The sequence below is a fragment of the Scleropages formosus genome, chromosome 25, assembly GCF_900964775.1.
Source record: "Scleropages formosus chromosome 25, fSclFor1.1, whole genome shotgun sequence".
Classification (NCBI taxonomy): Eukaryota; Metazoa; Chordata; class Actinopteri; order Osteoglossiformes; family Osteoglossidae; genus Scleropages; species Scleropages formosus.
Genome location: NC_041830.1, coordinates 2,404,396 through 2,424,628, shown reverse-complemented (window position 1 = coordinate 2,424,628; position 20,233 = coordinate 2,404,396). Strand labels below are relative to the sequence as shown.

The 20,233-nt window shown below is 43.4% G+C and overlaps 3 protein-coding genes across 6 annotated transcripts; 2 read left to right on the top strand and 1 right to left on the bottom strand.

The window, feature by feature from the left end:
- Nucleotides 1–19: 19 nt before the first annotated feature.
- On the top strand, nucleotides 20–10,710 carry LOC108928221 (F-actin-capping protein subunit beta isoforms 1 and 2-like). Of its 2 annotated transcripts, XM_018742061.2 has the most exons (10): nucleotides 20–232; nucleotides 2,544–2,633; nucleotides 3,440–3,561; nucleotides 4,499–4,612; nucleotides 4,908–5,049; nucleotides 5,141–5,257; nucleotides 5,592–5,657; nucleotides 5,874–5,950; nucleotides 8,646–8,756; nucleotides 9,840–9,917. In XM_018742061.2, the coding sequence occupies exons 1-9, from the start codon at nucleotides 230–232 to the stop codon at nucleotides 8,746–8,748; spliced, it is 834 nt and encodes a 277-aa protein (XP_018597577.1). In that variant the 5' UTR covers nucleotides 20–229; the 3' UTR covers nucleotides 8,749–8,756; nucleotides 9,840–9,917. The 2 variants fall into 2 exon arrangements, with proteins under 2 accessions (XP_018597577.1, XP_018597578.1); XM_018742062.2 differs by lacking the exon at nucleotides 8,646–8,756 and having other exon boundaries at nucleotides 9,840–10,710.
- Nucleotides 10,711–11,388: 678 nt separating this feature from the next.
- Nucleotides 11,389–12,096, bottom strand: taf13 (TATA-box binding protein associated factor 13). Its single transcript, XM_018742066.2, has one exon. It carries the CDS (start codon nucleotides 11,915–11,917, stop codon nucleotides 11,543–11,545), a length of 375 nt encoding a protein of 124 aa, XP_018597582.1. The 5' UTR covers nucleotides 11,918–12,096; the 3' UTR covers nucleotides 11,389–11,542.
- On the top strand, nucleotides 12,096–18,919 carry sike1 (suppressor of IKBKE 1). Of its 3 annotated transcripts, XM_018742065.2 has the most exons (7): nucleotides 12,096–12,152; nucleotides 13,842–14,048; nucleotides 14,199–14,304; nucleotides 14,957–15,099; nucleotides 15,518–15,631; nucleotides 17,072–17,216; nucleotides 18,101–18,919. In XM_018742065.2, exons 2-6 carry the CDS (start codon nucleotides 13,890–13,892, stop codon nucleotides 17,192–17,194), a joined length of 645 nt encoding a protein of 214 aa, XP_018597581.1. In that variant the 5' UTR covers nucleotides 12,096–12,152; nucleotides 13,842–13,889; the 3' UTR covers nucleotides 17,195–17,216; nucleotides 18,101–18,919. The 3 variants fall into 3 exon arrangements, with proteins under 3 accessions (XP_018597581.1, XP_018597579.1, XP_018597580.1); XM_018742063.2 differs by having other exon boundaries at nucleotides 12,097–12,152; nucleotides 17,072–18,918; XM_018742064.2 differs by lacking the exon at nucleotides 12,096–12,152 and adding an exon at nucleotides 12,159–12,642 and having other exon boundaries at nucleotides 17,072–18,918.
- The last annotated feature ends 1,314 nt before the right edge of the window (nucleotides 18,920–20,233 follow it).

Genomic DNA, 20,233 nt, shown 5'->3' with positions numbered 1-20,233 from the left:
CCGGATGTGAATGTGCCGCACCCAACCCTCTCGCGCTGCGTTTTTCTCCGGCTGAGGAAGTGAGTCCGCTCCCAGGGCAGGGCTGTGGAGACGGGTCGGGCGGCTGTGCTGTCACTTGCAACTGTAACAACAAAGGTAAACACAGTAAAGTAGAGGTGAAGAAGAAAGAGGCGCAGAGGAACGGCAGCAAGAACAGTAGCAGCGCAAGTCGAGAAGGAAAGCTGCAGACATGGTGAGATGGCGGCACGAGAGCAGCGGAGGGGGGGGAAGCTTCGTGTGTGTGTGTGTGTGTGTGTGTGTGTGTGTGTGTGGCTGTTCCGTTGGCTCGACAGTCCAACAGTGACCACTCGACCGCGCGTGCCTCAAACTTACTGTCACAGAGTGTGTTTCCTTGTTGTTGTATATACACAAACAGAGCCCACATCACATGCCCTCCTCTCACGCATCCTCTAGGTTGCACCTTTTGTTCTTATTAAGACTCATTTTTACTGTAGAATTTTGTGCACTTACACTCAGGGTAAGTACCTTGACCAAGGGTAATGGAGCTGAAGGTAGTGTTGGAACCCGGGTTTGGCAGACCCCTGTTGCTCCAGTGAGGTCATAGTGTAGAGGTGGCCAGTGCGCTGTCCTCAGGGAATGTGGCAGCATGCATTGACAGCACACACACACACACACACACACACACCACTTTGACTGGTATGGGGGATCCTTGCTCACCTTTACCATGCGGGGAGACCGAGGAGCTGCCATCACTCTGCCTCTGCAACCCAAGGCTTTTAATCCTGTTACAGCGTTTTGTCTCTGAGCTCAGTGAGAACACGTCTGTTCACACACTTTGCAGAATGTCTGAAAAGAGACATTTTGCACTTGACATCTACTGTAGTGTCCCGAATCCAACAGGGTGGACAGAATCCGTCTCCCACGATAGAAAAGCCTCTGCAGAAGAGCACTGTGTTTGTGTTTGGTATATGCTGTAGTTCGCACTGTTTTTTGGTAAAGGCAGGTGCAGGCAGTTAGTGTAGGAATGGCATGTTGGGACAGCAGATACTTCTGGTGCCTCAGCATCTAGGCTGGGGGTCGAAATCTAGCTCAGTATGTGTTCAGTTTGCATGTTCGACTCATGTTTACATGGGGTTTCTTCCCACAGCCCTGCACTGAACACATGTTTATTGATCATGACAGAATGGAAACAACTCGCATAATCGCTCATGAAAGACCTTTTTGCCCTTCTTGCATGTTTGGATTTAAAGTTTTTTTTTTTTTAAATTATTATTATTTTTAATCCCATAAACACTGTACCTCTGAGAAGTTAATAGAAAATTATATCAGGTGCCACCTGTTTGTTGTGGGAGGAAAAAGTTCAGATTAAAATTGTTCTCAAATTTGAACATGGTACTTATGTGGTTTTGGAGTTTTCTGCCATGCTGTGGTGCAGCAGTTTAAAAATGTTTTTTTAACATGAAGGCAGTGAGTTTGTGTCACACTGTTGGTTCTGCTGCAGAACCCTTTTTATAAAGTACAGATGCTGACCTGCTCCCATAATAATACCGCACTTCAAACAAGTGAAAAGCTGTAAATGACTTTTGAAGCTGTGCAGACAACTAATAATGACAGTAGCAGAGACAGCCATCAGTGCTCAGCCATTCTTTGGAATCGATCCTATGTCCTTCTGCTGAATTCTCCTGCAGCAGTTTGTTCTTTGACATTGAAGGACTTCATGTTGTAGTCTTGACGGAAAGGGTGTAACAATATAGCTTACTGTAAGTTTAGGGCTAAGGTTAGCATGTCCATGGTGTGCTGCACTAAGCCAGCAATACAATGAGGACAGAGAGGGAGCAGCTTAAAGAGTCCCATCACTTAATATTGTCACATTCCTCAAGCTACGGTTCATGCTGACCTTTTTTTTAAAAAAAAAAAATAACTTACTGTCATTCACCTGTAAATTAGTTGTTTCAGCTGATTCAGCTTCATTTTTGCCAAAGTTGTCTAGTTTGAGCAAACACCAGCATTGAACCCGATGTGTACATCCTACCACATGAGCAAACTGTTCAGCATTTCACTTCACAAAATTAAATGTACCACCTACTTGCAAGTTGGTTACAAATGTATCGTGTGATGAGAACTGTGGAACATGTCACTTGTGTAGCTGTAGGGAGGGCGGCGGAAAATGAAAGGGGCCTAACTTTGTTTTAAAACAGCTGGAAAATAGCAGGCCTCCCCTGGGATTCATGTTGTTTGGTTAAGAAGGAAGTTAACCCTCTGGTATGTCTGTTTCAGACCATGTTGGGCAGCGCTGGAGAGGGGACAGCGCTAAACTTTAACTTCCTCACTGAACACTTTTGTCCTTGGTCTATTTTTCTTTTGTCCTTGTGCTTTTACTGCATTTTACTGTGCTGCTCATTTACATTCCTTTTCACATACATATGTACATATGAACATGTTTTTCTCCCGTTCATGTGCAGTACATGCTTGTGTATTGCTCTGTCCTACATGTTATTGGTCACATTGGTGTGTTGCCTCACATGCCACCTGTGTCCTTACAGAATGACCAGCAACTAGACTGTGCCTTGGACCTGATGAGGCGCCTGCCTCCCCAACAGATCGAGAAGAACCTAAGCGACCTCATTGACCTGGTGAGCATGCACGTCTGCCTCACACCGGGGTCCTACGTCACAAGACAGACTGGCGTACGCAGGCGAGCACACAGCTCAGCCCAGTGTATTGCAGTACCTCACGTTGTCATGGTCTTTTCCCATGTGCTCATTTTTGTTATTGTCTTGACTCATTTTGTGCTGAAGTGTTAATACACTCATGCATTCTTCTTTCTAGTTAAGTAGGTAGTACAACAGTGTGGCTGACTCATGAGAAATATCTCTACTTCCTCTTTCCCTACATTTTAAATAAATATTTTTGCTTCCTCCTGCTTAGAGCTTTGTTTTTTTTTTTTTTTTTTTTTTCCCCCCCCCGCATTGATCTGTTAACTCTTCTGGGGAACACGGTAGTGCAGCAGGTTTTGGCCAGGGCCTGCTATGTGGCAGGTCTGGGGTTTGAGTCCTGCTTGGGGTGCCGTACGGCGGACTGGTGTCCCGCCTGGGCTGTGTCCCCTACCCCTTCAGCCTTGCGCTCTGTGTTGCTGGGTTAGGCTCCGGTTTGCCGTGACCCCACTCAGGACAAGCAGTTGTAGACATTGTGTGTGTGTGTGTGTGTGTGTGTGTGTGTGTGTGTTTTAACTCTTCCTTTATGGAAAGATGTTTACGGTTTCCTTCATTTGTAAATGATTTCTGCAAAAATGTCAGAGATTGACTGTGTGTGTGAGGTGGAGGGCGCTAAACGCATTTCCAGTTTTGTGCTTAACTGGATCCTTCCAGCCTGCTCAGTCTCTTTTCCAATTAGAAGGGCCTTTCTGTGTGGACTCACTGTCCCATTCCTGTGTGTGCAGGTGCCCAGCCTCTGTGAGGACCTTCTGTCTTCTGTGGACCAGCCCCTAAAGATTGCACGTGATAAGATTGTGGGCAAGGATTACCTTCTGTGTGACTATAACCGTGATGGGGACTCCTACAGGTGTGTGTTGGAGCGCTACTCACCGACTGCCTCTGTGTCTTATTTCATTCTAGTCCTAAACTATAAAACCAAGACGGGGGGATCCGTGTATGTTGCGTTCATTCGTTTTTCGATTCGAGATTGAAAAAGAAAATGCAAATTACGATGCCTTCATTCGTTTTTTTTGTTGTAAAAATGAAAAACCAATTATGAACTATGTTTAAAAACCATCCTTTGCTCAAAATGTGAAATATTTCTAATATGCCTCATTTATAGTTTCTTCCTGTCTTTTTTTTTTTTTTTTCGACTACGAGTTATTTCATTTTGTGGTATTTTTGAACAATCCAGGTGTAAACGAATTGAAACCGTGCATAATCCATCAGTGGCTTCATCGAACATGCTGTCTTCACTCAAAGTTATTCACAAGTTAATATGGATCAATACGTGCTTTTCAAAAGCAGCAAGAGAGTGACAGTAAGGGAGGATGACATGTCCACTGAGAAAATCGGCAGGATTTTTCAGTTGCTACTTCTTGAGAATCTTATTAGTAGTTAAGCGCAGGTGTTAAAAGCACCATGAAGTTCTGGTTCTAGGTTAGGCTACTTGGAAGATTGGAAATATTGTGCACTTTAGGGAATTCATCATATTTTGTATTGTGAGATTTACATTTCTACACTTTGTATGAATGAATTAAAAGGGAAAATTAAGTCCTTTTCTTTTTTGTGTGCGTGCTCAGAAACAATAAAAAGCCATTTTTCTAATTTTTTTGCTTTCAATATTAAAGCAAAAAACGAATGAATGAATGAATTCGCATTTTGTTTTTCAATTTTGAATCAAACGAATGAACGCAATGTGCACGGACCAGGGGGTTTGACTATATGGAAATGGGAAGAGTCGCCTTCTTCTATTTTCAGGTGCTTATGGTGTACTTTCTTTTCCTTTTCTCATGACCACTCAGGTCACCCTGGAGTAATAAATATGAGCCCCCGCTTGATGACGGTGCCATGCCTTCTGCCCGTCTGCGTAAGCTGGAGGTGGAGGCCAACAACGCCTTCGACCAATACAGGGACCTGTGAGTGGCGCCACGTTCCTCAAGCTACGGTTCATGCTGACTATAATAACTTACTGCATTCACCTGTAAATTAGTTGTTTTAGCTGATTCGGCTTCATTTTTGCCAAAATTGTCTAGTTTGAGCAACTTGTAAAAGGTGGAAAGGAAAGTTTACCTTCCTTTCAAGCAAGTGTACCAGTGCAAGATGAAGAGTGGCAGCCTGCGCCACATTAGTAGTAGGCAGAGATGTGGTTACAGGGTAAGCCACTAGAAGGGTGTGCTGTGCTTTGACCACTAACTAGTCAGTGTGTTTCAGCTACTTTGAAGGTGGCGTGTCATCGGTGTACCTGTGGGACTTGGACCATGGCTTTGCAGGAGTGATCCTCATCAAGAAGGCTGGCGATGGCTCCAAAAAGATCAAGGGCTGCTGGGATTCCATCCACGTAGTGGAGGTTCAGGTGAGAGGCTCAGAAGAGGACCTAAGCACTAGGGTTTCAGCACAAACCTGTGGTGTGGTAAATGAGCTCCAACCTGCTCTGTGGGACACAGGAGAAGTCCAGTGGCCGCACGGCTCACTACAAGCTGACCTCCACCGTCATGCTCTGGCTGCAGACCACCAAGACGGGCTCAGGCACTATGAACCTGGGTGGCAGCCTGACCCGACAGGTAAGCAGACAGTGAGAGGATAAACTTTCCTGGAAGGCTGCTGATGTACATTCATTTGTCATTCTTTTTCACTATTACAAGGGCATTGTCCTCTTTGTTTGTTCATCTGTTTGTTGCTAACGCAATTTATAGTGTGTTCGCAGCTCCCATATTCGTAGATTCTGATACCATCAATGGAGACCGTTTTTATCTTAAACTGTCATCAGGAGTAGATGGATATGATCAGCAGCAAATGTCTGCAGATAAATGAGTTATTGCAGTTTTTTTTTTTTTTTTGTCACCCACATTCCTGTCAGTGTGTTTCTCACGTTTCTCCACTGTGCTTTGCCTGCAGATGGAGAAAGACGAGACGGTAGGAGAGTCCTCCCCTCACATTGCCAACATCGGTCGCCTGGTCGAGGTGAGAGGTTCTTGAGGAAGCTTTGGGGCTGCAGAAAATGCAAACAACTATAACCGATACCACCTTTTTTCGTTTTAGTCATGTAGCTTTTAAGGAGGCAGTGCTTCGTGTTGTAACCGCTACATCTTAGGGTTCCATAGTCAGTGATTTAAATAAAACATTGTTACATCATCAAAGCAATTGTCTTCATATCTCATGCTGTTTTTCTTCTTTTAGGATATGGAGAATAAAATTCGCTCCACCTTGAATGAGATCTACTTTGGGAAGACCAAGGACATTGTCAATGGACTGAGGTATGGTGTGAATCCAGAACAGTGTCATTTATTTATTATTTTTTCCTTTGACTCACACTTTTCGCCAATGAATTAGTGTAAGCTTTGTGTACTTGGCTACCTATAGTTATTTATACAGTTGGGTATTTTTTTTACTGGAACAGTTCGGGGTAAGTACCTTGCTCAAGGGTTCAGCAGCAGGAGGTGGGATTTGAAACAAGGTCTTTTGAATACAAATCTCAATCTCCAACTGCTATAGGTTATTTCAGGTTGTGTGCTACTGTTTAGTGAAACCACAGCACAAAAGTGTTTCACTAGTGGTGAAAGTTAATGTGGTCACTTTGAATGTATGGTGTTTGCACTTTCTCCCTGTGTTTGCGTGGGTTTTCCGGGTACTCGGGTTTCCTCCAGCAGTCCAGACATGTGTTTCAAGTGAATTAGTGACTCCGAGGTGCCCATAGTGGCACTGTAAGTCATCTTGGATGTGAAGGTATCGGCTAAACGCTGCAGAGTATTTATTGTGACGTTGGACAAAAGTGTCTGAATGAATGAATGGATGTAAGATGATTCATGTGGTGGCACAGCCTCACTCACTTTTAGAAGCTGAGGTTCTTCTGCAGAACTAGGCAATAAATGTACATACAGCATGTGTTGAATGAAAAGAGGCGCTGTGAAAGGTAATACTGATGTGGTGAGAGTGCTGTCCGCCTGTACAACTGCTCTTATTCCTTTTCGTTGACTGTACAGCATGGAAAACTTTAGGCGACATTGTAATATTTTGGAAATTACGTTGGGTGTATCGTGTCTGAAATTTTATCTATACTGTTGTGTCCAAATTAAAATGATTAATAGGTAAGGCCCATACAATGTGAAGCTGCTGTAACAGTTAATGAAAATATATACCCTTTTCTCTGTACGTCGGGCTTATTCACAAACTCTTGCCCATTATGCAGTTGTTTTTACTTCAGCTGAAACTTTGTCATATGTTATGGTGTGGAAGAGAGACACACTTGTGCCCCTTAGCAGTGTCAGTGTGGCTATTTTCTGGAGACTGATTTCTAGTGTACAATTAGGGTACCAGTGGTAGTGGGTGGACTAATCTCTAATGTAGGCACTGGATGAAGACATATATTCCTTGAGTTTATTGCTGTGGTCACACCACTTCCACAACCAAACCAGCTACAGGCGCTCCTCGAGTTAAGACCTGTGTATCTTACGACCTCCCGGATTTAACAGCTGTCCATTAACCGGTTTTATGTGTTGGAGTCCCTGTGTTTGGTCATAATGTATAACGCCACCACTCCATCTGCTACATGATAGCCACATTTCTTATTGTTTGGGGCTCGGTAGGTGTTTCCTTGTCCAGCAGTGGTTAGGTTTTGTGTACAAAACTTTTTGTTTGTGATTCCCTTCAAGATACATATTTCTATAAATTGACTAGCAAGTGGGAAAAATTGCTGAGAAATATAGTGAAGCCCTATTATACAACTTGGCATGTTAATTCTTTATATAACCTTATGGCTTGTATAAGTGGATTTTTGACTTTCATTCTGATGGCTGTGTCATGACCCTGTCATCACTCGAGGAGCGCCTGCTGTGAGGATAGATATCATTCTTCATCTCTATCATAAGAGTTATGACCATCAGTTAAGGTAAAAGTAAATCACAACTGGATCTTCCAGTCATAAAGCTCCATTAACCAAACTGTGAAAATGTTGAACAGAAAGCACAGAAGCATTTAGGAAAGTTTCTCATGGATAAAAATTACGTTTTACCTTTTGCTACATTCAATGAATGTTCACTGAGCTTTTCTGCCGTAAGTGATAATGGTAATTGAACCGCTCTAACGGCCTAGCATGGGGGCAACTGGTAGTACAGTGGTTAGAGTTGCTGCCTTTGGATCCAAAGGTTGCAGGTTTGATCCCCACCTTTGGCTATAGTAGCCTTGAGCAAGGTACTTACCTGAATTGTTCCAGTAAAATTGCTTGTAACTGTAATTGTTGTAAGTTGCTTTGGAGAAAAGTGTCAACTAAATGAATAAATGTTTGTAATGTAACCTATTCCTCACATGACAGCCTTATTCACTTTACAAGTGTGCAGGTGGGAGTGCTTCTGTGGCACCAGGTCTAAGTGTTTGCTGTGCTGCACAGTCCACCTGTGTGTGATGCTGAGGGAGCAGCAGCTGGACAGTGTTGCCTGGGGTCGGTGCTGTGGGCTGGCTGCTCTTCCTCGCCACCTGTGGTACTTGGCCCAGTATAGCCTGTTGCTCATATGGTGAATGCGTGTGAACTCTGTTCTCCTCCCCCCCCCCCCCCCCCCAAGGTGGTGTGGCTGTCTTGCTTTACTGCGTGACATTTGGCGTGTTGGGTGAAATGAAATTAAAAGGCTGTTACTTTTTGTCCTCCTGGAGATGAGTTCAGATTTTTTTTATGGCAGACGTCCGTCTAGAGGACTCCACACAGTGTGAGAATGGAGGGGACCGGAGTGTCATCACTGTGTACTGGATTCATCTTTACCTTCAACTACCTTCCGTCCTATTTTCTTGCTTTGCTGCTGCCATTTCCGTGCCGCCATATCCACGTCTGCATTACATTTCTTTCTTCCCCTCTTCTCTGGTTGTTGAATTTTTTTTCCCCCCTGAAGCTGTGTGTGCTCTTTCTTCTCTTCTGCCCTGTCTCCTTGATCCGTGATGTCCATCCCTTCATGCACTCATCAGATCTATCGAGTCACTGCCCGATAACCAAATGTATCGGCAGCTCCAGAGGGAGCTTTCCCAGGTCCTCACCCAGCGCCACATCTACATTCAGCCTGACAACTAGGGCTGGAGGTACAACCGTGTGCACGGCCTGCCAGCTCGCTTGCCCCCTCTTTTTCTCTCTCTGTGTGTGTGTGTGTGTGTGTGTGTGTGTGTGTGTGTGTGTGTGTGTGTGTGTGCGCGCGCGCGCGCGCGCGCTGTACGTGCATGTTGTATTTTTGGGGGCATTTGAAGAAAGGCTTCCTCAAGGATAGAAATGTCTGAAACATGCCTCTCGGGGGGGCGGTCATTGTGTGTAAGTTCAAATGAATCCACCCATCTTCCCACCCAGTGCTTCAGGTTTGTTTCTTACTGTAAATGTAATAATGTTTACTGATGTTTCCACTCTTTTCAATGGGGATTGGAATGCCTTATTTCAGTAAACCTGAGTAAATGGCAGCACAGTGGCACAGCGAGTAGCGCTGATGTCTCAGTGCCTGGGTGGTGCAAGAGGACATGGGTTCGGTCCCCACTCAGTCTGTATGGAGTTTGCATGGTCTTCCTGTGTCTGTGTGGGTTTCTGCCGGGTGCTCTGGTTTCGTCCCACAGTTCAAAGACATGCTGTTCAGGTTCACCCATAGCGTGTGAGTGACAGAGAGCGTGTGTTCCACTGATGTATGGAGGAGTGACCCATTGTAAGTAGTGTATCTAGCAGTGTAAGTCACCTTGGTGAATAAGGGGTATGGGCTGATAACACTACATAGAGTTCATTGGAAGTTCCTTTAGAGAAAAGCGTCTGCTAAATAAATGTAAATATGAAGCCCCCAAAAATGATGAGCTAACGTGTGTGCGTGTGCCTACATGCAGCCTTGTAGGGTATAGTCACTGGTATAGTGTATTAGTTGTTCATAGTGCTGCTAGCACATTTGATTTGACATTTCCTCCAGAGTTAACATTTTTAGTTGGGTGTGTGTCTGTGTATAGATGGCATTACATTGCATTGTGCATGTTTATTAAACACTGACCCATTGTTATCCCCCAGGGTTACTGATGGCACTGAGATGCACAGAGTTGTTTTGGCCTGGCTATTCCTTAACCGCATTCAGCTCACTGACAGATGTGCGTGCGTGTGTGAGACAAAGGTGGCAAAACGCTCACACCGTGTGTCTCCCACAGGAGCGTGCAGTCACTGGCCGACAGGACAAAGCAGGAGGCTCTGAAAAACGACCTGATGGAGGCACTCAAACGCAAACAGCAGAGCTAGAGAGACACTCCACTGCCCCACTCTCCGTCACCGTCTTCCACACTTGCGTGGCACCCATCGCTCAGCTGGGTCCCCCGTTTCCTCCGACCAGCCCACCTTCCACACTGGCCACAATTAGAGGAACAGACTTCTGTAACTTTAGTTTTATTGAAAATACCTATGAAGCCATTCACTCTGCGTTTCCTTAGTGTTGTAAATGGTTGGTTGCTGTAATAATTACGCACAGTGTGATGCTGGCAACTCCTGAAGGTGTCTTGCAGTGTCCCCGGGGCAGTTGCACCTCAACACAGATGACATTTAGGGGAAGGGTTAGGGATTAGGGCAAATGCATATTAGTCACTATTTTAAGCAACTATTTATTCTCTATTCTTCTACTGAATATAAATATACATATAACTATATTGGTATCATTTCTGCCCCGTTATCTTGTAAAGTATAAAGAAGTGTTAAGCATCTTGCTGTAGAGGTTCACGAGTCCCATACTTATTTTATTATTGCTATGATTATTACTGTATCTTTTTTGCCAGTGATTTGTGCCGTTTCTTGCTTTCACTGCATGTGGGTCAGTTCTCGAGACACAGGAAAATAAGGAATTGACACACACTGCAAATGTCTCTTATCTCTCTTGCCTTTTGTTTATTGGATTTCTGCTTTTCTGTAGTTTAGGACAACCTTTTTGATCATTTCTACTTGGGTTATGTTTTCTGTTGTGGTTTATTTTTGTAGAGCTTATTCATGTTATTAGAGCCTCCAGCTCCAATAAAATCCAGACTGTTATTGGCATCTGCTTGTGCTGAATTATTTCTAATCTAGATCAACAGAGCTGCTGCTGAGGTGCTATGTTTGAGTCTCACCTCCAGCTGTAGTTAGGTACTTACCCTGAACTGACAAAACATTTCCCCACTGCACAAATGCAAAATGTACTTACAACATTCCATGCACACAATCCTTGTCCATTTGTATGAGTATGCAATACAACTGTTTTGAAAGTCTGACACCCACCTTCTCAGCAATCTAAGTTGGTTCAAATCCCACTCCTGCTGGAACTGCTACACCACCTGCTGTCCCTAATGATCACATCTGGTAAATTCACTGTGTTCTACAGCTAGGAATCAGTACTTCACCTTAACACGAGTTTTAAAAAGCAGAACGATAAAGTGTGAACTGCTGACACTCAGATTAATAATCTAACAGGTAGGAGCAGTAGTATGTATGGGGCATAGCAGTTAGAGCTGTTCACTTCAGGTGGATTCTGGTTCAAATCCTAACTCCTGCTATACTACCTTATCCTGAATGGAAACAGTAGGGGCCCTGCTGTCAGTGCAGGTAATTCACTGTACAAACCGGACACTGGTGATCTTGGGCAAAGGTGTCACGCAAACAATATATAAAGCTGGCTGCCTGGGTTTGATCATCAGGTGTCATGGGGAAAAACCAAGTGACAGCAGGCAAGGTCAGCAGTGCAACTTTACTGTACATTTATTAAAACCCAGGGGGCAAAGCTGCCTCCACAAAACAGAAACGGAAACGATGTATAAAGCCTCCTTTGCTGCTGCACACGTTGGCCGCGCGGGGTCTACCACTGAACGCACGCCACGTGTTTTTGTTGTCAGTCTCACGAGCCGTAGTTGGCCTCGTCGAAGGCCTTGCGCGCTCTCTTCAGCTCCTCGTTCATAGTGAGCAGATCCTTCACGCGCGCGAACTTCCGCGGGTCCTTCCGGATGAGGAACACGATGTCCTCCACCTGCACGCGGCCCTGGCGCCCGATCGACATGGCTTTGTGCGTCATCTCCGTGATAAACTCGATCACCAGGTCCTCCAGGATGTCCACGGACTCTGTGTACGGGTTCTGGTCGTCGCCGAAACCGTACATCATGCAGCGCAGCTCCTTAGAAAAGAGCCGCTTCCTCCTGCCGTGTCCGCCGTCCGCGCCCAATCCGCCATCTTCGACGTCCTCATCGAAGCCAGTGTCGTCGTCCTCCTCCGCCATGACGCAGGCAACCTGCCACTCTCAGGGGTATGTTGCGAGAAAGCTGAGGGCGAAGACGCCGAGGAAAAGACCGCAGAAGCTTTCCAATGCGACGACGCCGGATACCAAGCACCCTCGAATGCGTCCAACCGTCAGCGCGATACGTGCCGACGAATCCGCATTACCCCCTACGTGAGTACGTAGAGCGGACGTGACGTAGTCACGCGCGTCTTCACGGAAGTTGAGGCTACACAAGGTTAGAAAAAAAAAAAATGATTTACACAGTGCTTTATTAAACGTTTCCTTTGCTGATTAAAGGCATGTATGTGGATCGAAGTAAGAAGGTTTCATTATGATCAACAGAGATTTAGTGAAGTTAGGCGGAACAGACCAGGTCCAGAGAGTCAGTAACTCGGATAAAATGGAATGACAATAGACTCCTAAACTAAACTTTACTGCTCCGCGAACTGGGCAGGGAGCTAGTCTGACGACATACGAGTTCGATGCTGCGTGCTGCTGGCGACGAACACTAGTAGGTAGGAAATGTTTAGACTAGCGGTTTTATCGAGGTGCGCAGCAAAGCTCAAGTTCGTGTCGCTGGCAAACTCGGTACGGCACATTCACTCGTTAAGCATCTGAAGGAAGTTGAACTACGCTCAGCTTTGCAATACAGCAGTCCCGGGATTACGAACAAGTTCCCTTCCTAAGTGTGTCTTTAAGTCGGATTTGTACGTAAGTCGGAACAGGTACGGTGGGTATCTGACGTCAGTTACTTAAATGTTTGTCTTAGCAAATAGTGTAGTGTACCCTTCTGTGGATAAAAAAAAAAATTACAGAAACACTTCTGGATACACTAAAACATCTTTAATATAACAATACAGTAATAATAATACAATGTAATGATAAGAATAATAATAATAATAATAATAATAAATGTAACTGCAGTAGTGTATTTATAATAGAGAGAGACATAGAGATACTAAATGTTACTACAGTATTTATAATACAGAGAATGTGAGTACATGTATAGGTATAAAAAACATTAAATAAACTTTAATGTTCGCTTTTCCAATATTTCACCTTTTTCCAATCGTTTTATTATTTTCACTTTCGTTTTATCGTGATTTTTTTTTTTTTCCCCCTTTTCTTGGATGCATCACATTTACGTTTTGGTGCCATGGTTAGGATGGTAAAAACAAAGAAAAATTAAAGCCAAATGTAGTAATACACATGACACACTGTTAACAGCAACGTGGTCCAACTGAAAAGAAGGAGTTCTTCATCCTACCTCAGGCTCACGCGCCTATGAGCCGACGAACCGCTGTAGACACGCAATGTTTTTATGTGCGTCACAAAGTAGCGCCTCTTTGTTATTAAAAATTATTCTATGTAACCCGATGTGGGTGGTTCGTAACTACGGATTTTATGTAAGTCGGGTGCTCGTAACCCGGGCACTGCCTGTAGTACCTATTATAACTATTGAAGCTTTAGCACTAGTTCCACTTAGTAGGTAGTTTGTGTATAATCGTATTGGAAATTAGAAATAACTGAGTGAACGTGTAGTATATGACAAAACTTGGATGTGTTCCATAGTGTTTGGGATCACTTGGAGAAGCTCAGTAGGCGTTTATGACTTGATAGAGTTTTTAAATTCCAACTTCTTTACTTTGTACGTCGCTTAGTTTGAGATGTTTAAGTGCTTCAGCAGTATGGCGCTGTTAGTCAGTATTCTGTCAGTTGGTTTTGATCCCTTTCACATGCATGTAACATTGTGTGGTGTAAATAAATTTTTCTGCGTGTTATTAGGTTAATAATGGAATTTTGTGCACATAATTATTCAGGCAGGTATTTGGGTGTTGAATGCATCTGTTATTGTTTGTGGTTTGGAAAACAGGCTGTCAGCTGAATGCGCACTGTCAAGTTGTGTTTGTATTTCCCAACACAGGAAGGGGAGGACTGGAATTTCTGTGCAGTGTGACAAAACCCCAGGGTGATGGTGTGCACACTGGAGAAAGTTCTTGGCGATGCCCGCACTCTACTGGAGAGGCTGAAGGAGCACGATGTAGCAGCTGAAAGCCTAATTGAGCAGTCAGGCACTCTGAGCCAGAGAGTCCAAAGCATGAGGGAGGTGGGGAGTACATTGCCTGACAAGGTGTGAGGCCAGAGTTACCAGCTGTTATGTTCCCTTGCTGCTGTTGTGTTGGTGTTCTATCCAGAAATAGGGCCTGAAGTATGAGACATGCATGTTGTTATGTCATGACATCTTGAACTGAGTCTGACCACTTCCCTTCTCACCATCCAGTTCCCGGAGGACAGCTCACAGATGAAGGAACTGTCTAAGTACAAACCCCATGTTCTCTTGAGCCAGGAGAACACGCAGATCAAGGAGTTACAGCAGGAGAATAGAGGTGGGCACATTAACACCCCCTTCCCCTACCCCCTTCATATACAGTCTTTCTGTTCCTCAAGTACGCCTTTTACTTTGGTCTTCCTCTACAGCTCGTTGCTTTACTTTAAAAAAAAAATGTCAGGGGAGCTATAAGGAATAGGTTGTTGCACTGAACCATTCATTAGTTTTTTTTTCTACCCGCAGAGAACAAATGCATGTAGATATGCTTTAGTAAAACCATTTTTCTAGGAATTAAAGGAGGAAATATGAATTCCTATAATGAATTAAAGAAGTCTTCAAGAATCAAACTTTTTTTATAAAAGCACTTTAAGTAATTGTTATGTCAGGGCATGTATCCCTTTGTGTATTTTCTACCTTGTGCATCTTTGGATAAATATAGGGACAGCTGGTAGCATACTGGTTAGAGCTGCTGTCTTTTGACCCAAAGGTCTGCAGTTCAAATCCTACCTCCAGCTGTAGTACTCTTGAGGAAGGCACTTACTCTAAATTGCTCCAGTAGTATTACCTAGCTGTGTAAATGGGTAAGTAATTGTACCTGAACGTTGTAAGTTGCTTTAGTGAAAATTGTCGGTTAAATGAATAAATGCAAATTCAAGTGCAAGTACTTAACTATATATGTGGCTCTGGTTGTGTGTGTGCATGTTTCCCAGAACTGTGGCTTTCACTTGAGGAGCACCAATATGCCCTGGAGCTGATCATGGGCCGTTACCGAAAACAGATGCTGCAGTTGATGACAGCTCGGAAGGAGCTAGATACGCGGCCTGTCCTGAGCCTGCATCAGGACCATGCCAAGGTCAGAATTCCACTCATTTAGTCAGCATCTTCTGGCAGACAACTGTCATGCCATCATCTGGAAGTCGTTTGCAAAGTTCTCTTTCAAAAGTATGGTAGACGGGCTATAGCTGTGTAGTGGGGAGCAGTGCTGCCTCAGAGCTTTTTTCGGTGAGTATACAGTATTGAGTCTGTTTTGATAGTGTTGCTTGTGTGGGTTCAAGTTTTCTCCCATGGTCAAAAATACTTATGTGAAAGGGTGATTCTAATTACTTAGTTTGTGTGTACTAGAGTGCTACGCAATGGTCTGATGTTTCACATCTCATCTATCTGTAACAGTTCTTTGACACAGATAAAGAATAATAGTAATAATACTTCCCACCCACTCCGCCCACCCTTTTGTACTAACGCTTTCCTTGCTAATTCCTGATTTCCTGCAGGAGGTGCAGGGCCAGCTGGAGCGAATTTGTGAGATGGGTCAGGTGATGCGCCAGGCCGTGCAGGTGGATGACGAGCATTACTGTTCTGTGCGGGAACGCCTGGCACAGGTGGAGGTAAGAAGATGTACATGTAGCTTTCATGATGCTGGTCACATCTGCTGTCTTAGTTGGTCACAGAAAACGCAGGACATGGAATTTTAACTGAATCTACCCAACGTAGGTAATTTAACGTGAGGACTTCTGCTGCATCACCAGTTGAAAAAAATAAACTGTTTCTCAAAGCTGAGTACTGTTGTGTGCCGAGTAATGTTTTGCAGTCAGGTGATGTAAACCTAACATTTTCCCCGAACTGCACTTGTTCTTCGATCAGTATATGCTTATGGTACTTTGATGCCCTGATGGACTGAAGACAAAACTATTTAGAAGTGTGCTGAGAAGAAAAAAAGGAAAAATTAAGATTTTTCAACACAGTTATCATGGTAATGTAGTGGCAAAAAAAAGACTAATAAGAATTTAGCTTACACCATCCATACTGAATACTGCTCACTCCAGCCCTGAACTCTTGAACTCCCTTTGTGCTTCCAGTTTAGAACTTGCAACACTTTAGAGTTTGCCTTCTTGACAGTTGTGGTGTGTGATTCAGCAAAAAAAAAAGTTCTTTTCACCCTTGTGACTTTTATTTCTTTGAATTGGATACACTGACAACACTCTATTGAGTTTGATATGATTCTGATATTACATATTATAGTGTACTGAGTATGGCACATAACTGCTGGTCATATGGTCAGTGCCACTCATTTGTCACTGTCACAGAAATGTCCAATTCTTATGCAAATACATTGTGCAAAATCCAGTTCTTATTCAGTAATTACAGGTGGTCCCCAACTTACGATGGGGTTACGTGCCGCGAAACCCATCGCAAGTGGTAAATATCGTAAGTTGAAAATGCATTTAATACACACCTCTGTGTGACAGACTGGGAGATGCGGATCGCGGCCGCTGCCCACCATCGTGAGAGAGTATCGCTCCTCATATCACATGCCTGGGAAAAAAATCAAAATTCAAAGTAAGGTTTCTACTGAATGTTTATATAAAGTCGAAAAATCATAAGTCGAATCATTGTAAGTCAGGGACCACCCGTATTGCAATTGTTAACTGGGTTTTCAGCTTTGAAAAGGTCATTTCATTTGTTATGCCTTCCGTGAAAACTTGTGAATCGGAGTCAGGCTTGGAGTCCCTGTTCCAAAAAAAAAAAAAAAAAAAATTGAGGTGTATGATTAGTTTGCTAATGGATACTATGTAAAAAAACACAGTACATTTACTGTAACTGGTACAGGTGCGTTCATGCAGGCAGCAGCAAATCACTCTTCCGAAGGGGGGTTTTCTAAAAATCAGATATGTTTAAAATTACTAGCAGTAAACAAATGGAAACGCAGTTTTTCTTCCCATAAAACAATTTGATCTGTTAAAACCAAACCAGAAGACAAACTTATATTGCATATTGAAACACTAGTTGATGTTAAGTGTCTGTCTTCTCTTTGGTGGTGTGTGTAGATTGAAAACAAAGAACTCCGAGAACTGCTGGCTATCAGCAAAAACTCGCTGAAGCCATCAAAGGAGGACTCGCCACAGATTCAGCGTGAGCCTGAAGCCAAGCCAGGGCCTATGGCCCATTAACAGGGGTTTGGAGAAGGAATGGGTGAGCGCGGTCCCTCTGGGCCAGCACCAGTCTTGTGTTCCTCAGGTTACCTCATTTTCACAGTGTCATATGAAACAGAACTCAAATTTGTCTTTGTATCTCAGCTCTTTCACTGATCCTGCTTCAGAAGTGACTCTGCAAGATATGAGTCCCTCCTGAGGGGACTGGCTTGAGAATTAGGACCCACTGCTCATCTCCATTTAACTTTGGGAGAAAGAGAAATTAACATCACTTTGACAGCTAGAGAAAAACCTGAGACCGTCTCACTTGTCAAGACCTCTTTTTGAGCCTTTCTCTCGGTTAAGAATTCAGAATTTCTATGAATATTTATCTGTTGAGCTGAGAAACTTGAAAGAAGCAAGAAAACACGACACTGTTACAGATAATCCAGTACACCACCTGTTGTATGGATAATCTGTCTGACGTGTGTGTTCTTATAGTTCTTACTGTCTGCTATGTCTGAGAGGCAGCAAACAGCTGTATGAATGATGAGGTTGTTCCCTTTGTTGTAAACTTTGAGCTGTTGTTTTCTCACTGTTTGCAAGGGTCACATTTCAGGGTTATCTGTTTATCTCTAACATGAGTTTGTCATAGACTGTAATTGTATCCAGATAGTATACTCTTTAGGATTCGTTTTAAGACCAAGGCATACTGTGGAGCTACTTACTTAATCCTAGTGCATTGCACCACATGTTTGTAAATAAAGCGCACAACTTAAGTTACACTGTACTGTTTCTATACCCTTTAACAGCTACAGGAATATGACATAGCTGTCAAAATAAGACCCGTATAATTATAACATTTTGCTTTCCTTTGGCTGAAAGAATATGAATCTATGTCCTTCAGAGATTCTTACATTTCTCACATTGTGACTGTGAATGCAGATGGAGGGATTTCAAAAGCATCACGAAGGCTGGGAAGATAGATGTTGTAAGTGCCATTGAGTCACAAGGCCATTTTAATTTGAAAAATGTAAATGGAAAACAAGATGTGGCACCTTTTAAAACATAAACAATAGGAAATACACAGGAGGTGTACAAAGCACATTCAGGTTTGGCACCATCCTGTGTCTTGACACCACGCCACCATGTGTAATCTATAAAATGACTTTCTAAGGGTCACGTCTATATGCCACACCAGTCCCACACCAAAATCTGTCCATTGCTTGCAGTAGTGTTGTCACCACAGCAAATTCTCTTACAAATGTATTTGATAAAACCAAGCTTTATTGGTGAGGTCTGAAAGACTTTTCTTGAAAAAAATGTTATGTTTCAAATATTTGTTACATATAATTTATTAGTTCTTTGAGCAATGTTTCCTGTCTTGACCAAACTTTATTAAATACTTGGCTGTCTTCTCTTCATGCTTGACTCGCACGTTCTCCAGAACTTTGTCCTTAATTATTTTTAAAATTCATGCACCATAGAGTCACTGAATAAATACAAAACATGTTTTCCTTAGTTTCGTTCCCTGTTAAACTGACCACTCTGTATGTTTTGCTGTACCTGCCAGTTTAGGGTATTTGTATCCTTGGAGCATGCTGGTTGGCAGTGAATGGTGTGTCAAATCCTAAACTGCACCATGATACTAGTTGTTACAGCAGTGGGTGTCTTGCTGCTGTCACACATAAGATTACAAGAGTGCTGAAAGTCTCCAAAATAAAAAAAATAAAAATAAAAAAACCCGCTTAATTCCTGTGGATATGTGACAAGGATGAGTAGTGATGGCAGAAGACACCACATCAACTGGAACATACTGTCAGTCCTGCATATTTACTGTTGACAAAATGTCTGTGGAAATAGTTAATGTGGCCGTGCGTTTATGAAGAAGATGCTGTTGAAGCACCATGGGCCCAGGCCTCCAGCGAACCATAGAGGTGCAGCAGCTTCAGTGAGATATCCTGATGACCTGTTGCAGAGCCTTCTGGTCTTCTCATGTCCAGCTGGAATACAGTACACTCTCCACTGTACATTGATAGAAATTCACAAGATCCTGAAACAGTCTTGCTCTCCTCAATCTTCTCAAGAAATACAGGCATTGTTATGCCTTTCCAGCGCCAGTAGAGGTCTGTGTGGCCCAAGAGAAGTTCTCTGTAATGGTCACCCCCAAGAAAGCAGACCTTTCAGTTGCTCTGTCAGTCAGCAAGAACTGCACATACTTCACACATACCAGGCCCGAAGAGTCTGGATGTCAAACTGTGTGACAAAATATCCTGTGGGATATTCCAGAAGAATAAAGCCTATAGGCAACTTTAGAAATACCCATCTAAAATTGAGAGTGCTTCCCTAGTGTATAAGTTTTAGGGAATTGTTCTGTAAAGATGAAGATTGAGGTAAAGTGCACCAGTTCAGCACTTGACTATAGGAGTCTTTGTGGTGGCTTAGTCTTTCTACTTAAGTATTCTGTATAGTTAACTCTCTGCATCTTGATTTTGTCATTTCTGTGATGTACTATTCTGAGTAACTGCTTTGTTCTCCGTCATCCTCAGCCGCTGTTTGCGAATTTCCCATCAGGGATGAATAAACTTAAAAAAAATCCTATCATATCCAACGTGCACAATGGCGGCCTGCTGGGACGCTCACTCGTGCGCACGTGCTTTCCGCCCGCGACCGGGAGGAGAAACAGGAAGTGTGTTGCGCCACGTGCGCTGGTAGCGGTCATCGCCATTACTCGACTGTCGTATCGGCATATGATGAGTGCTTCCAAAATTGCACAAAGCGTATTAATTTTAGACCAATTTATTTTCCTCACCGATAATCCTAACGTTAGTTTTCCTGCTTTTCTCTCCAGAAAATCGCCTCTAACGAGAAAGCCGTGAAATGTCCTTCATGTATTAATTTTTTTTCCTCTGCATCTCCCTTTATTGCCCATTTTGCACTTTGTAATTGTACTCACTATGTCTTTGTTTATAATGCTCGTTTGAATTTCAAAAAAGAGCTTCCAAACACCACAAAGACTCCGATTTACGAATGCCACGAATAAGGCTTCAAACTGCACACCAATCAGAATACGTGCGG

Coding starts and splice junctions, on each gene's coding strand:
- sike1 (XM_018742065.2), top strand. CDS start 13,890: ATGGTGTGCACACTGGAGAAAGTTCTTGGCGATGCCCGCACTCTACTG. Junction 14,049..14,198: donor GGAGTACATTGCCTGACAAG/GTGTGAGGCCAG, acceptor CTCACCATCCAG/TTCCCGGAGGACAGCTCACA. Junction 14,305..14,956: donor GTTACAGCAGGAGAATAGAG/GTGGGCACATTA, acceptor CATGTTTCCCAG/AACTGTGGCTTTCACTTGAG.
- LOC108928221 (XM_018742061.2), top strand. Junction 3,562..4,498: donor CGTGATGGGGACTCCTACAG/GTGTGTGTTGGA, acceptor ATGACCACTCAG/GTCACCCTGGAGTAATAAAT. Junction 5,258..5,591: donor GTGGCAGCCTGACCCGACAG/GTAAGCAGACAG, acceptor CTTTGCCTGCAG/ATGGAGAAAGACGAGACGGT.
- taf13 (XM_018742066.2), bottom strand. CDS start 11,917: ATGGCGGAGGAGGACGACGACACTGGCTTCGATGAGGACGTCGAAGAT.